The sequence below is a fragment of the Amphiprion ocellaris genome, chromosome 6, assembly GCF_022539595.1.
Source record: "Amphiprion ocellaris isolate individual 3 ecotype Okinawa chromosome 6, ASM2253959v1, whole genome shotgun sequence".
NCBI classification, from domain to species: domain Eukaryota; kingdom Metazoa; phylum Chordata; class Actinopteri; family Pomacentridae; genus Amphiprion; species Amphiprion ocellaris.
Genome location: NC_072771.1, coordinates 38,330,394 through 38,347,944, shown reverse-complemented (window position 1 = coordinate 38,347,944; position 17,551 = coordinate 38,330,394). Strand labels below are relative to the sequence as shown.

The window sequence follows — 17,551 nt, the reverse complement described above, 5'->3', positions numbered from 1 at the left end:
ATTATATATATTAAAGGCCTCAAGATTAGAAACCTGATATTCCCATTTTGTCCACTAGATGGCAGTCTGCAGCCATAAAACAGGAGTCGTGTCTACTTCAGGAGGAAGTCAGTGAACATTTACCCAAAAAACTATATATATAAAAGAGAAAAACAGTGTGTCATAGTTTGTGAAAGCTTTTTATGTGTACTGCAACAACTTAATATTAAACTCAACAACTACAACAGTTATTTGATCGATAAAAGTGTTATGTTGCATTGTTTGAATTTTTTTTAAAAAAAGAAGTCAAAAGTGTTAAATTTAAGCCGACAAGTGTTCCTGCTTAATCTGACAGCAAGAAAAGGTTCAATATTTTAACTTTATGGATGACAAATGAGTCAAAATAGTCATTAATTTAATTATGGTGAAATAATTTTCACTTCAGTAACCAAATATATATCTTTTAGCTGTCAAAAAAGCTGATTTGGCAATTTAAATGAAATCCGAGAGGTAAAAAACAGTTATCGTAATATAATAAAAATACCTAATAAATTAGAATCTATAAAATGAAGCATTAAAAATAAATGTAGTCAATTGCAAAATTATGTTGTTATATATCCTCATTATAACCAATAATGTGAATATTTTAGTGTTGTGCAACTTAAAAGGGAGTTTGTTTTTTTAAGTGTTTAAGCATTTGCTTTTTCTTAAATTTCTGCAAACTGACCTATAGTTTCAGGTCTATTTGTGTAGTTTGTTCTATTATTAATCATATTTTACAAGCCCTGTGTGTGTTTTGTGTCCAAAAATCTTAATTTCTAAAGTTAGAAGTGCAGAAAAAAGTACAATACTTCCCTCTAAAATGCGATGGAGTGCAGTACTTGAGTAAATATACTTAGTTACATTCCACCACTGCCAAGTACTGTAAATAAAATGAGATTTGAAGTTGTATCTCCTGGATTTTAGAAAAATTTAGAGGAAAAGTGATCAAATAATACTCTCCTTCCATTGATAAACGACTGCTGAGGTGCTGTTGAGCAACACTGTGCAGATTTTAGTGTTCTGTAGTGTTTACTGTTTAGTGTTTTCTCCTTTTTCTGCTCTAAATGAAAACAATGGCTCAAACTTTCAGAATGTTTTTGTCTCTTAAATAATTTATCTTGGTTAAATTCGCTGCCTGGAAAAACCTGAAAATGTTTTACTGCTGAAGATTTTAGTCTGTTTGTCTTTCTGTAACATGTGGTTTAAACATTTCTACCTTAAATCTATCGGAGCCAGATGTTTGATTTTGGTGTTGATGATCAGCAGCACCACAAGATGGCAGCATGTGAAAGGATTTAACAAAGCAGGTGAACAAGAGGCTGAAACTGTCAACACTGGAACAGATTACAAAGCAGAGAAGCAAGTAACTGCGGATGTTGTGAAAGATAAACCAAGAAAAAATAGCTTCTGCACTTTTTTTCCAGAACATTTAATAAACTCTGCAAGAAAAACACAAATCAGTTTATGTCTGTGGCTTTCAAATCCAGTCTCACTCAAAAAACTGTAAATGAGTTTCTGATTATTCTTGTCTAAAAAGGTGACCACCTTTGATAAATTTCTCGACCATGTTTTGCATATGAAGTAAAAAAGCCACAGAATATTGATCTGTAATTTGTTTTCATCTGTTTTTGTAGCTTCTAATAGAAATCTCCTATTAGCGCCGTCCTCTTTCTGTAGGTGAGGTTTGAAGTTTCTTGTGTTTACAAGTGAGACATTTCACCCTTTGATGCGTAGACCACATCAGGAGATACCCATTTTCCATTGGATTTGGGTCACTTTTGACCCAGGTTATGCATCAAAGGGTTAAACCAGCGTTAATTAGAGAACAGAAAACACTTTAAAAAGCCACAATACATCAGGCTTTTGTAGCAGCAATACAGATGAAGTTAGACTAAAAATCAATGAAAGAAGCCGCTGATAGTTTGAGTTGTCAGTGTTCCTGCCGTCGAATAAAGAGATGCAGCTTTTCAAGATGTAAAGGATTTAAAATAAAGACATATTTAGCATCTGAAGCTGGTGTTACACATAAAGGATGTCCCAAACTTCTTAAGTAAAAGCTGTTGTTGATACTACAGCATATTTACATGAAGAGTTAAGGATTTTATTAACCTGCAGTGTCGGATCCTTCTCCTCCAGCTGCTCAGAGTTATTTGACTTATTCAGTTTTAACCAAGTTGCTTCTTAATTTTGCGACAAAAATCTGCAATAAATCATCTTACACAGCTTCTAATTTCTAATAATGTGATTTCATAAAACCATTTTAAGTTGACGAGTGGCTGCCATGCTACAACCAATGCAGATTAATGCATTCTTTTTAAAAGCAGAGTGAAAATAATCCGATTTTTTTTACTGTAAGTGCCCAATTTAGCATCTTTAGGAAATATATAAACATTTAATCCATGCACAATATGCCACACTTGTGTTTATTCATGTTAGCTCCTCCTGTGGGAACCTGTTAGTATATAAACAAATATTTGATGACACTATAGCAAAATATAGTCGTAATAAATGTTGTATATTAATTTATTTAGTGTGTTCTAATCCGTTTATTAGATATTTACTTGTAAATAGGAGCTCTTAAACTGTTGCTGTCATTTTTTAGTTGGTATCTAAATGTCTTTATATAATCGTTATACTGTTCTTTTGATGCAAAATGAGAAATGCAACTTTTTAAAAACCATTTTAAATCTGAATGTTAAATTCTGGATTATGTGGATAAATTTTCTGCTATGTCTTGGAGGACAACTTTAGTTCCATATCCTGACAGACAGATATTAAACAACGCTGCATCTTTTGCTGTTTAATTTGAAATAATGCAAATTAAAGAGCAATAAGCAGTGAAGCACTTCTTTACTACAAATCAGTCACTGAATATGTTCATATACTGTTATTTTATGTAACTATATCATGGAACTGTGGTGGATAAATCCCATCCATGTGTAAACGAGCATAAGAAGAGCACCTCTGAAGAAAGCAGCCTGATCCATTTGGACAGATTTATTTGGCATACTCGACATGCAGCGGTGATCCTTACAGAGCTTTTCACAGTACTAAACATGCTTACATGAAACAGCTGGAGCACTTTCAAAATAAGAGTCTGTTACATTCATCCGTTTTGGTCAAGTCCAGTGACATCTGGAAGCATGGGGGCGATGGTTACCATGGTTACCACCACCTGATCAAAGGCTGATTGCTTCACACGGTTCAAATCAAACAAAACACACAAAGAAACGCGCACACTGACGTCCGTTCACAATAATACGTTTTTGGTTGTGTAAAAGTCCAGCAGCGTCTGGTTCAGGTGGATGAGTTCAGGATGCGGGAGTCTGCGGAGTCAGAGCGCTCTTCGTACTCCTCATCCGGGGAGTAGAGGCCGGGTTTGGGCCCCAGCGAGCAGCTCTCCTCCTGGATGCTGATGCGCTGCTCCTCGGAGGGTCTGGACGGGAGGATGGGCGAGCTACGGAACACGGAAGCCCCGGTCCCCCCTGGGGCCGCGGGGGAGAACGGAGACACGTACTGAGCCGCCGAGCGGAGCTGGTACTGCTGCTGCAGAGCCATCGTATTCCACAGAGTCACGTCGTTGTGCACGAACGGGCTGGCCTGGCTGCGCGTCAGGGAGTTGCGCAGCATGAGCGGGTAGCGCGTGGGCTGCGGGAAGGACGGGTGCTGCAGGGGGACACCCAGAGCTCCGGTGGACACCACGCCCGAGGCGGACTCGGACGTGAACCGGAGGGAATCGGGGACCCGGAAAGCAGAACCCACCGACCACTTGGCGGAGGAGGACACCGGGTGGTAAGAGCCCAGCGTGTGCTCGAACAGGTGTCCGTTTGAAGGCAGCACCAGCGCGTCCTGGTGCGGGTCGCCGTGAGGGTGCGCGCTCCCGTCGGGGTTCCGGCTGGACAGCAGAACCTCAATGGCCCCCACCAGGTCCCCCCCACAGCCCCGCAGGATGAGCTCCAGCACGGGGGGCTTGTGGGCGGGGAAGATCTTCTTGAGGACCTCCAGCGGCGGCCGGTTGGCTCGGAGGCTGAAGGGCAGGTTGATGGATCCGGCGAGACCCTCGATCAGGACGCTCTGCTCCCCGGGGCTGACCGGGTACTTCTGGGGACTCTCGGCTTTGGCCTCCTTCTCGGCGCTGCCGGACTTGGGGAGGCTGTAGCGGCTCTCCTCCGGGTGGGAGGGGGTTTCTGGAGGCTCCGGGGTGTAGCAGGAGTTGGGCTTGGAGCCCTCCGGAGAGCTGACCGGGTCCTGCTCCTTCTCACTGGAGCTGCCTCCGTTCTCACCCCCAGAAACCTCGTCTGGACCTTCTTCTGTCGGTGCTGCAAGTCAGGGAAACAGATCTCAAGGAGGATGCACAGGAGGGCAACAACTGAACCCAGTTTGCAAGAAAAGCATGCACGAATTTGTTGGGCAAAGAAACAATCATGGATCAAAAATGGGTCGAAGAATGAAATGAGTTGCTTTGACCCAATAGAACAACTACATGTCAGCATATCTGGTGTTGATTATTAAAAATCACAAATTAATTCTCAGCTGCACAGAACAAGTTATACATTTGTTAAAAAAAAAAATAAAATACACACAAACCTACAAGAAATCGAGTTTAAATGAACTAAAAATTAAAAATCAACCCAGTCCAGAGCTATGCTGATCCACAGTGGGCCTATACTAAACCTGTTTTTATTGTTAAAAACACAGACACCCCCCTTTGTGCTCCCATCAAGGGGAAAAATGGAAAATCTAAATTAAGAAAAGCATAAATTCCTTTTAAAAAGAGCCCAGAAGTTGGTGCCTTTTCTGTTGGTTCTCCTTTCTTTCCTCAAATGTGAGGCCTAAAATGAGATGCTTTAATAATAAACATGTAACAGAACTGACCCACAGTGGACTCATGTTAACGCTGTAGTTTTTATTGTGGTTTATTAAATTAATTTGACCTCACTGCTCTTTTCAGTCCAAGCTCCTCTCCCATTAAAAGGCCCAGCAGCCCTCAGGAGGAAAGGTAACATACAATTAATCGCTTCACTTCATGAGGATTTATTCTATTTTCTGCCCTCAGAAGCTGTTAACACAAAGTGCTGACTGTGTGTCATTGAGGAATCTGCCGTCGATGCCTTTTGACCACATTTTGCAAACAGATCGCCTGTTGCTCGGTGACATTTCATCTGAAGTTGACCTCCTGTGAGAAATATGGCGATTATATTCGATTGGTCCTGTCTGCCTCTGATTACTGTAATCTTTTAAAGCACTCAGCGCGGTTTGTCAGGCTGGAAATAAAAGCTGCTGTGGAGGCAGCTCAGAGGAGAGTTTGTGTCCGAATCAATGTTTTACAAAGTGGAGAACAGAAAAACAAGCAAAACTGAATAATCTGCAGAATATCAGGCATCACCCTGAATCAGCACTTGGTGCAACACTGGGAGGAATATGGAGCATTTAGCTTTTTTAAAAAATAAGAATCTTAAGAAATATTAATTTGCTCAACATGAAAGAGAATAAACAGTGCAGAAATTAAATTGGACATTTTACTGTCTGCAAATAATCACATCATGTCTCAGAAATAATGTAATTAACTAACGGAATCAAGGTTTTGATATTTTGTATGAAAAAATGTATATAATTAATAGTCAATTAAGAATTTTTACCCAAAAAAGTAAGAATACAGGCTGCTTCAAATATAGGAAGACATTTAGATCCATATTAAAAGCTAAGAAATATTGTTTTAAAACAAAGTAAATAAATAAAAAGATCCAGTAGATAAATAACAAAGAAAAAAAAATATTTCAAGATATTATGTCAAATTGGCACAAATATTGGATATTTTAGTTTTACTATAGTTCGATATTTTATTTTCAGATTACTAGGACACAGACCACGTTTTAATTCACACTGTATTTCTCTGCCTCCTGTGCTGCTCTAACGTGAATTTTCTCCACTAGAAAAAATGTTTATTTGAATTAAATTGGTTTTAATAAATGTTTTCATTTTCAGTCGTTATTTGTGGGCTAACTAATGCAAACTTGAGAGAAAATGGATTATTTTAGAGCATGAAATATTTCCAGATATGTACGGAAATGGCAGCATCCTTGATCAGAATGACTAATGTTTGAATGTTTTTGCTTTTTCAGGAATGCTGTGACATTTTCAAATTCTAATTAATACATTTTTGGCATAATTATTATTTTCACGTTTGTGTTAAACCTTAAATATAATAAGTATATTATTTCATTTTTGTGTAGCCTACACGTTTTCTAAAACTCCTTTCCCCCCCTAAAAACAAAGCCAACATAAACCCACAACTTGGCCCATTTTTGTGACTTTAAATAAGCCATAATAATCCAGAGAGTTGCCCACCAGCTCTCCTACCTGAACACGGCTGCCCTTCGGCCTGCACCGGCTCCGAGCTGCTCCACCTCAGCTCCAGCTCCTCCGTCCTGGCCGGGGCCGCCTGGTTCCCCTCGCCGGCCCCGGGCAGGCCAATGCCGGGAAGCACTCTGAGGGACTCCGGGATGAGGCTCTCTAGGCTCTCGTTGGCCTGCTGCCTGCGGAGCGCCACCTGCGCCGCCATGACGCGCTGCCGCTCGATGATGAGGATGCATTTCTCGCAGGTGCAGTCCTTGAAGCGACAGTAGCGTTTGTGGCCTTTGAGCCACGACAGCACGCCGTGGTTCCGGCACCGTGCGCACTTGGGGGTCCTCTGGAGCGGGGCCCGGGGCTGGGACACCGGAGCCCCCATGTACAGGTATGGAGACCCGTAACCATTCATTCTGTCGGCGCGCTTTCCAGGACGCACAAGTTCATCTGCGGAGAGGCGAGGCGGGGCGGGAGTGTTGTCAGCAGCAGCAGCAGCAGCAGCAGCAGCAGCAGCAGCAGTCAGAGAGATGGAGCTTGATGGAGCTGCTGTGCTACACGCATGACAGGACGAGGATAAGAGGTGTTGGCTTGTCTGGAGGATCCACCTTTCCCCCGGCTGACAGCACAGATATGCATCAGGCTGACACGCACTTATGGAGACGAGTAACCAAACGCTGTCAAAGCGGCTGCACGGAAAAAAAGAAAAGTCCACGGGAGGCTAAAGTGGGCAGAAAAAAAATCAGCCTGCCACTGAGGATCTGATTACCCCCACGTCCCCCTGCGAAGCTCACGCGTTTAGAACCCCAGGAGGACTGGACACATTTCTGTTTGTGCCCTCCATGTGTTTTCAGTGGTTTGGAGATTTCAGCTCTTGATCCTGAACCTGAAGTTAAATGTTGAGCCTCTTGAAACGCACAAGTGTAACTCTATTAGTGAGGAGCTGCAACTTTAGCTCCAGAAATGGAGCCAGGAAAAGGCCGAACTGCAGGAGAGGCCTCGAAACAACCATTAATACATTTAGATTTTAAAAGACATATTCCAGTCTGTGCCTTTTCTGTTTGTAGATTTGTTCAAAAGGTTGATGCATGAAATTCCAACCGGAACAATAGAAATTCTAAGCTGAGAACAGCATAAATTCCTTTTTATATGAAGCCTGTGTGTGACCCAGCTGCAGGAATTAGTGCCCTTTCTATCAGTTTTTGTTTAATTTTTCAAATATGAGGCAAAAAATGAAGTGCATTATCAGTAAACATGCAAGAATATGCTAAACTTAGATTAAAATTAGCAGAAAAAAAGCTACAGTTTAAATCCAAACTCGAGTTCTAGCTGAATCTGAGCTCTAAAAACAGACATTTTACAGGTTGTTTGCAGGATTACAGGAGCTCCTGCATGGAATATGTGGCAATTTAAACACAAGGGAGGTTAAAAATGATGATTAAAAGACTAACTCCAGGAATAAGGGCCTTTTTCTGTTGGTTCCCATTTAGTATCTCAAATATTAGGCATAAAATTAAATGCATTAACAATCAACATGCAATGAAATGTTAAACTGAGGTTAAAATTAGTATCAAAGACACGTGCAAGCTACAGTTTGAATCTAAACTCAAGTTTTAGCTGAATCTGAGCTGTCAAAACAGACATTTTAATGATTGTTTAGAAGATTGCTGGAGCTCCTGCATGAAATGATGTGGCAGTTTAAACACAAGTAAGGTTTAAATGATGTTTAAAAGACAACCTGCAGGAATCTTTTTTATATAGATTTTTCAAATAGGTGGACTTTACTCACAATAAACACTATTAAAGATGTGTATTACTAAATATAATTTGACATCAGTGCTGTTGCCAGTGAAACAAACAGCCAATTAAACATTTATAGAACATTAAAAGATTAAATGTCAAATCAATTTATTTAAATTTCAAAAATTAGAAAAAACACGATGTTTAAACTGAAAATAGCATCATAAACTCTTAAATGTGTGCCAACCTTTTGTCCAAACTCTGGACTAAAATCAAAAATCTCAACTTGGAGTCACTTTTCTTCAGATATAAAAGGTTCATTTTGAGGAAATAACTCCAGTTTACGTAAAGAATCATCTATAATTCAATTTAGATGTTTAAAAGCCGAGGCATTCATCGACACATCCTCCTCTGCTGCCTGCAGGCTTCAAGACTTAATTTAGACAAAACGCACGCTGCCTTCTTGCTCCTTTTACACAATCGTACATAACTTAGATGATTAGGTCTCTACATGTATAAAAGCCCTTTGGGAACTATGTCGAGGACGCTGATATGTCCCTTCTGCTGGACTAATAGAGGGCATTGAAACATAACACCGGACAAAGCCGGGGCCCATTTCTGACCGTAAAAAAGGTTTATTCAAGCAAATAATGGGATCTGAGCAGCGCGGCTTACAGAGAATAAGAGCACGGTAAACTTCCCCACATGAAGCCCGTCTCCAGGGCTATTAAGCTTTTAATTGGAAAATAGCAGAGGAAATTTCAAGGTGACTAGAGTGGCTTTGCAGTTTGTGCCGGCCGAGTAGATTTGTGGGAGTGGGAGGCTGCAGCTGAACGCTTAATAAATTTATTCATGTTGTTCCTTGATAAAGAGTAAAACACAAACCGGAATAAAAGTTTATACCGCAGGCTGCACAGACGGATTTCTGTTTAATTCTGATGCAATGCAAGCTCAAGATGCAGAAAGGCTCTCATGTTTTATATTCTGCACAATTAATATTAAACTAATGTCTAATATACGTATTCTCTATTATATGCTGGACTCTGAATAATTAATTATCAGATCTTCAAGGACTAGAGAGGAAATTAAAATAAAAAATAAAGTGGACAAAGCCTCAAAACTGTACTAAAGGGTCGTTTTAAAGAAACATCATATTACTTGACAAAAATTTGAACATTCACTTATACCAATTTTCAAGCATTTTCATCTCTAGTTCCTCTAAATCAAATCACTAAAACCTCCTTTATCTTCACAGAGTGAGTTTGTAAAGCAGAAAGATGAGGCAAATGATTAAATAATCAACTGGCAACCGTTTATATCATTAAAGTCATTTTTAAAGCATAAATAACGTTTAGTATTTGTTGCCCAACTTCTTAGATTTGATGATTTGATGCTGGAATTTGAATTGAAGTGTAACTTATAAAGACAATCACTATATTCTGGCAATTTGTAGACAAAAACAATTAACTGAAACCATAAATTGACACTGATTGACATGAAAAATAACTGTACCGTTGTAATCGTTGTATGTGAAAGACTTCAGAAATTTAAAGTGGTGAAAACATCAACCTCTTCAGTCACGTTAGCATTCCAGATTATATCTTGCAAAGCGACCACAACTGCACTGAAATATTTTCTGGATTTTCTGCCAATCAGTTTCAATCAAGTCTTCCTATTTTCTTTATTATTTACCTTTATTTAACCAGGAAGTCCCATTGAGATTAGAGATGGCTTTTACAAGGGACACCTGGCCAAGGTAGCAGCCACACAAAATATAAAAAAAAAACAAGCTACATAAATAAACAATAAGGTGTAAAACAATAAAACAGATTGACAGCTGTTCAAGGACGGTGACCTCTTAAGGCCTCTCCTAGTGGTCACTGGGAGTACTGCAGCAAAAAGATCCAATAAGGCCCAAGAAGTATTTTTCCATTATGAGCGAGACGTAGCCTACCTCTAACTGCAAACAAGGACAGCTTTAGTGTCTTTTTCAGCATCTAGAATTGAATTTTGGGATGTCAAAGTGTGCAGTGATGTAATGCAGGCCTAATGTTTTGAGCTAAATGCTAACATTAGCATTTAACAACCTCAAAATGACAACGCTAACATGCTGACATTTCATGGCACAAGACAATTAGAAATAGCTTTCATGGCAACCAGAAAACAAAAGAAATGAAAACCTCACACCAGCTAAACACCACCCTTCATAGACCTACAATTAATGAACAATCCTTACATTCACCACCGTTGTTTAGCAATCTGCGTGCTAACATCTGCTAACTGGTAAACAGAAAGCAGCCCATATTTATTAGAAATATAGCCATCTTTGAATGGTTGAATGCTGTTCACGTTGCTTCTCTGAGCATTATTATGAACGGTGAAGCGTCAACACACCACTGTGAGTTCTATTCTCGGGTTGGATGGTCTCCTTTAGCCACTAGAGGCATCCATCATCGGTATACCTTCATATCTAAGGCAATGCTTGGACTAAAGCCCACCTACATTTGCTCCTTCACTGCACAGAAAAGTTCTGATCTTTACTCTCTCTATTCACAAGATCATTTGCTGCTTTCTGTTCCATATCCGTACTGAATCGGGGAAAAAGGTTTTTGTATACTTTGCACCTTCTATGTGAAATATGTTGCAGAAAGACTGGAAACTAACCAGGTAAATCTCATTGAGCGTCTTTAAACCCAAACTGCAAGTTCTTGAGGCTAACTCCATAACATGTGCTTGTTTTTCATAATCTGCTGGTAAAGTTAATTTTATTTATTAGGGTTTTTTTTTTTTTGCTAACTGTGTAATTTTGTAGCTGTGTTTTGTATTTGCTGCTGCCTATGTTGACCTGGAGCCCCTTGAAAAAGAGGTTCTTAATCTTATTTGGGATTTCTTCTGGTTAAATAAAGGTTTATAATAATAGTAATAATAATAATAATAATAATAATAATAATAATAATAATAATGTTTACATTTCATGGAAATCCATACAATAACGGTTGAGATATTTCAACAAAACCAAAAAAGTCATTACATTTAATCTTCCCTGGACAAACATGTGTGTCCAAAATATTGTTTTTTTAAAAAAAAAATACAAATTCACACAAAAGGTGTTTAAATAATTCAATGTGGACCAAAGTGTTGGACAAACGGTCAACACTTTGGTCCATAAAGCTGCTAGCGAGGAAAAACAAAGAATCCGTTCACGTGAAAATGCACAAAAAAAGTGAAAATAGACGGAAATTCAGACATATTTCTTTTTTATTTACCACTTTAATCACCTTTACCAGGTTTATCTTGGAATCTTTTGGTTACTTCTGACGGCAGGTTGTGAGCTTTTAACTCAGGATTTATCTGAAATTTATTCAAAGTTGTCAAGTTATTTGGCCGAACAAGCTTCCTGACGCAACTGATCCTGAAAACTTATTTACAAAATATTACTTTAAATCAAGCACAGAAAGAACTTGAAAAATACTCATCATCAACCTGTCAGTAAATGCGTAAAGATTTGTGTTTTTTAAAAGTATTTCAATCCCAAACTCATCAATATGTGTAACATGTAACCCATACGCAGTGATAAGGAGATAATGTCTAACATTATAACCGTGTTATAGTCTTACAGAATGAATCTTTTCTACAGCAGCTGATAGAACACGTATTGTGATGTCTTAAGACGTGATCTGATGCTTCGCTTACCAGTCGTAAAACACTATTTTTTTGAAATTATACTGGATTATAGTTGGTTGGACTTTGTCAATACTCAGATACTGAACAAAGATTTTGGACAATTTCCGAGACATTCTGGACAATTTTTGGTGATTTCTGGATGTCGAACACTAAACTTTCAAACTGCTTTCTGGCTCAGATACTTTTGAGGATGAAAATAAAATTCTCAGGTCTGAAAACATGAAATTCTCAAAAGTGAGCCAAAATATTTAGTTTTGGGTCCCAGATAACAAAGAAGTAACTCTGAATTAAATCTGACTGAGAAATGGCAAAAGAGAGAATTGAAATAATTCAGAATCATTAAGTTTTAACTGTATCTAAGTACTTTTTACTCCACTACATCTCTCTGATAGCTTTAGTTCTTTTACAAAACTTACACAAAACATGAAATATGATTATAAAACTACAGCTGATGCCTTCATTGTAAACTACTCAGTAAAGACACAAAAAGCTTAATTGGTAACATTATTCCTGTAAAATTTCATGATTGCAGCTACTGAATGAGACATTTGTTGCCTTTTTAAATAGTTTTCATTGATTTTTGATAGTTTTGAGATTTTGTCCTGTTAGTTTACCGAAACAAGCACTGCGATGTGAACTTTGCTGGCATTTTATACCAGAATTTGTACAAACCAGACGGTCATTAGCTGCAGTCTTAGACAAAATAACTGACTATTAATGATACTGGGTCAGGTAAAAGTGTAATTTCACAAGGCCAAAGAGTAGACGACCTGTTAGAGATGTTGTTGTACTTCAGTGGTGCAAATGTATGTATAATAACAGAAGAAATATGAATTTTGAAGCCCCTTGGTCTACTTCAATCTACTGTTCTTGTGCTTCATAAATGTCTTTAAGTCCTGATATTGATTTCACAGATTTTCATACGTGTTTATGGCACAAAACCAAGCATTAAAATGTTGGCTAGAGAGAGAGAGAATCACTTTACATGCCAATGACTCCACGTCTGATATCTCATGTTTATATTATCTGAGGGAACTCCTCCAGTGGGGCCCTCCAGAGCCGGAGGAGGAGCCGACCCCTGCTGACGGTGGTTATTATTAGGCGCTGATTGGGGGCGTCGCTGCCACTCACAAGTCCTGTCACACAAACGCTGATTTAAGTTTCCCTGGGGAGGCGCGACACCGAGCCCCTACAGAGAAATTAGCCGGACATCTGAATTAGTGCGACGTTTTTAGAAAGCACAGAACATCAGTCAGACGTCAGCCTCCAGGGAAAAAAAAAAGGAGAAGTCTGTGTTTGTTTTAGGAGGCGGTACGGAGATCTTTCAGCTGGGAATTAACACAAAAAATTTAAAGAAATTAAGCAAACACGTCAGTGAGAAGAACTTTCCAAATGACTAGTCTTTTACTTTTCTTACTACACGTTCTTATTTAGGTAGGAGACACTCAGTTACTGAGATATTTTAGCATTAAAACAGATTTTTTTCAATAAATACACAAAACATAAGAGGTTTGGGCAAAGTGGAGTCAGAGTGGTTTGGTTTTACCTCTTTTTGTCCATTTGTTTCTCCAAAATTACTCATTAACAAAGTAGAGTCATTTTTATGTTAAGATAACATCTCTCTAAGTCTAAATTATGGTCTTCAGATGTTTGACCAAATCTGTGATGTGTTTGGCTTTGTTGGGCAGTATTTTAAAGCGTAAAGTGAATATAATTTGGGGTAAAATTGTATAAATCTTCGTCTCTTTGTGAAAAAGATGTCATTATTTGTGGTAGTTTATTTTTGTAAGGTTAAATATTTTGTACGGCTGCTGAAATATCCGTCATGTTGCTTTAATTTTTGCACATCTAATCTAACATCTCACATCTAATGCTTCTTACATCTCTAATCCATGAGGCTCTGCGCTTCCTTTTTGTGACTGATTAACCTTTTCTCGGATTGTAATTGGGTGAAGATGTGATCAGAGTTTTATCACCAATGTCAAAGCACCAATAGAAAATACAAATTAAGTGTAAACTGTCTGGGTGCCACAAAACTAAAGACTGAAAGAGATATTAAATGAACATGTAGCAGCAACACAGTCCTGAGAAAAGGTCTAACGAGGTGAACAAAGTGAAAACAGCTGTGAGTCTCCTGAAAAGCCCCTCCACTTTTTTCTCCACATTTTCTAATTTTAACTTTGTTACACAGTTAAAAGAAAATGGGTAGCAAAGGCCAAACTGATTGAAGTTGGTTTGATACTTGAAACATACTCAGGATGAAAACAGATAGTTTGAGCTGTGTAACGCTGAAATTGAGGCACATATTCTTTTGTACTGCACAAACTATGATTACTTTTCATTGAAAGATTCGACAAAACCCAGAAACTGATGTGCAGAAGTTTGCTAACTTTGTCTCAAAACCCTCTAAAAGAAGGTGATATATAGATTATCCCATCAGTACTTTATAAATTCTGTTGCAGACATTGATGGTTTGAGCATTTAATTGTGACAGATGTTTGCTGTGCAGCGCTCTGGCAATGCCTTGTATGAATCTATCATTTCATTTTGTCACACAGCTCCAGATTTTACTGTTGAACTCTCAGCAATCTGATGTCTCACAAACTCTCTGCTCCTACATGATCTTTTCTTCTACCAGCTACTGCAGAGAAACAGCCTCTTTTATGATCTCCTAATGACAGACTTAGACTGTGTAGATCTGGGACACAGGGCTGGACCTAATTAACCACCTGTGTAGTGAAAACAGCTGCGTTTAGAAATCCAAATTTTACTCCGTTTGTGTCACAGTACTGCCTTGCTTTAGCTTCTTCAAATCTACCAGAACTTCTCTGTTTTTCAGAAAAAGTTTTGTTTCAACCCACATGGCATCCTGAATATCTCACACTAGATGTTCGTGACAATGTAAACTAAACAATAATAATGGTAGCTACAACATTATTTGGGGGTTTAAGCAGAAGCAGAATACATGAAGTTAAGTTAGAGAAACTTTTAAAGATACTTAAAAACACGAAACAGATGCAGTTTGGATTAATTTGAATTTGATACCACGATAATGTCTCATCCCTCAGGACTATGAGCTTCCTGCAGAATGGATTTCACACAAATATTTGAAACAACCATTACTTCAACATTCAGTATTAAACATGTTAGAGATTTTTAGCATGAAAACATTCAGAGCTGGTTGATCTAAACCATCGAACCAAAAACTGTTTCTTGTTGCAAATTAAACATTTTTCTCAGTCATTTTTCTCGACAAGTAAAACTGGGAAATTCTTCAGGTTGTAAAAAGTGAAGAGGAAAATGGGGAAACTTTGTTAAAGAGCTCCTAACTATGCTTCAGATTTAGTCAGTGTTGGAAGTATCAGCTGCAAATAGTTTTTTCAAACTGTAAATTTCTTGGGGTTTTTAGTGTCTGGGTCGATCGGTTGGTTGATGAGCTCTTATCCGAGGAAAGGTTGATTGTTCGAAAAATCTCCGGTGTTGATGAGGAGACAAGTGTGACATCAACAGCTTTAAGGATCATTCCATTATTTTAGGAAATGAAGACTGCTAGCTCTGACTTTTTTAACCTTTACTGAACATGAACGACAAGGAAGATGTCAAAGAAGTAGTCAGTGTGGCAGCAAATCATCTAAAAACAGCAGGCTAACTTGTCTGCACTATATTCCTCAACAGTTCTTGAGCTATGTATTATTTTCAGAAATCACATGAATACTGGCAGGTGTGCGCTGGTCTGGTGTCATTTTAGGATAAAATAATCAGCTTTAAATTATTTGGTATGCTGCAAATATTAGATTTTTACATTTTCAAAGTTCATTTAGGCTAATAAAGCTAACTTGAGCGCATTCAGTGACCCTACTGTACAGATAACATACAGAATTTTTTCCTATGTGACCCACCAATTGGCTGAAGAGCAGGTACGATTTCAGTGGATCAACATTTTCTTTGGCTGACTACAGTCACCTGAAGCTTTCACACCACTTTTTGTCCTATTGACACACATCACAAATGCATTTTTTAATCTAACACTTTGTTTTCGCAGCCAATCAGATGTTGTCTTGTAGATGTTCAGGAACAATTTTTGTTCTGATTTTAAATTTATTATGCAGTTTAAAGAAAATTCATTGATGTTGGTTGATACTTGAAAAAAATTCAGGAGGAAAAGTGATTTCTGGACCTGCGTGAAGTTGAAATTGAATCACATTTTCTTTTTTAATGCGCAAAATGTGATTTAAGCTAACTTATCACGGAAAGGCTCGACAAGATCCTGAAATTCTGATGTGCAAAAGATCAAAAATGGTTGTTCAATTATGATTTAACCTTTTAACTTTGTTTCAAAAGTCTCCAAAGATTTCCAAGATTTCCCCCCAAGCAACCAATCAATTGAAGAAAGAACAGGTATGATTTCAATCGACCAACATTTTCTTTGGTTGACTACAGTCCAGCAACTTTCACCCCAATTTATTAGCTGCTTTAAAGCAGGTGTGTCAAACATACGTCCTGCGGGCAGAAAGCGGCCCTCCAAAGGGTCCAATCCGGCCCGTGGGACGACTTTGCAAAATGTAAAAATTACAGAGAAGATGTTAACTGCAAATGAATGTGAATTTGTAAAACTGTATATTTAAAACAATTACTAGATCCTGATAAGTTTTGATCATAAAGTAAAATACTAGATTGTTAAGTTCTAGATACCTGTGAAATGTTCTGTGCCTTTGTAGATCCATAAGTTGCACTGCACGTGTGTAAATATGATAAACTGAGGCATAATATTGTTGAAATTGCATTAGTTTTTCTTAAGAAACTTCAGGTTGTTCATAACGTTTTGCAAAAAGACAGTTTCTTAAATGCGGACATTTGCAGACTGTACTTATCTGCACTAAAACAAAGGTGAAAATTGTGGTTATTTATAGGTTATTATGCAAACATCTTACTGGTCTGGCCCTTTGGAGACCACATGAACTAAAATGAGTTTGACACCCCTGACTTAAAATATCACTATCTTTTATCCGTCACAGCCAAGTTTGCCTTCGTAAAATGTGACTCTGCATCACCGACGCTCATTAAACATGCCCGGTTCACTTATTAAAACAGACAGCGACCGCCTAAAAACGTCCTGAGTCTGCCTCCTCCACCTCGGAGCTCGCGCCGTCCTCTTCCACACCTCCCGTCCGAATGGAGCCGCCATCACTTCACCGAGAGGCGAGATCGGGGCAGATTTTATCTATTACGGGAGGGCGTGATTCATGGAGGTGGAGGCAGCTCAAGGAAAACCAATCCTGTGACACTTTTCTCCCCTGCGCTGTACACAGGGCAGCAGCAGCTACAGAAGGACAAGGCAGCGGCAGCCGGTCGCCCCTGACAACCGTGATAAAATGGCCTTCCTTAACTAAACTCGTAAAGCACGGGGCGATAAAACTCAATCTTCTGTAAAATCCAATTAAGTCATTATCTGACTGATTGTATCTTTAATTGAAAACAGAAGTGACAGTAAATTTCTGTGATATATCAGGATCAATCGATACTGCCGTACAATCTGGTCTCAAGAGGTGATTTATAATGTCAAAGCCTTAGAGGTAACTCCACATTCTTCTCTCTAAAACCACTGGTGGATGAAATTAAGAGTAAGTGCGTTTCATAAAAAAACAAGATGGTCATGTTATTGATTACAACAGATGGGGCAGAATCCAATGAATGTTCCCACAGCGCAGCAGAAAGAAAATACAAGTAATTTTCTTTGTCTGTTTTATATTGTTGTTCCCAG

At 38.6% G+C, this 17,551-nt stretch overlaps 1 protein-coding gene across 1 annotated transcript; it reads right to left on the bottom strand.

Annotated features, from left to right (window-relative positions):
* Positions 1-3,003: 3,003 nt before the first annotated feature.
* dmrt3a (doublesex and mab-3 related transcription factor 3a) lies at positions 3,004-7,171 on the bottom strand. Its single transcript, XM_023285858.3, has 2 exons — positions 6,382-7,171; positions 3,004-4,340 (listed from the first exon to the last, which is right to left on the bottom strand). The coding sequence occupies exons 1-2, from the start codon at positions 6,779-6,781 to the stop codon at positions 3,319-3,321; spliced, it is 1,422 nt and encodes a 473-aa protein (XP_023141626.1). The 5' UTR covers positions 6,782-7,171; the 3' UTR covers positions 3,004-3,318.
* Positions 7,172-17,551: the final 10,380 nt, after the last annotated feature.

Coding starts and splice junctions, on each gene's coding strand:
- dmrt3a (XM_023285858.3), bottom strand. CDS start 6,781: ATGAATGGTTACGGGTCTCCATACCTGTACATGGGGGCTCCGGTGTCC. Junction 4,341..6,381: donor CGAAGGGCAGCCGTGTTCAG/GTAGGAGAGCTG, acceptor CCTGACTTGCAG/CACCGACAGAAGAAGGTCCA.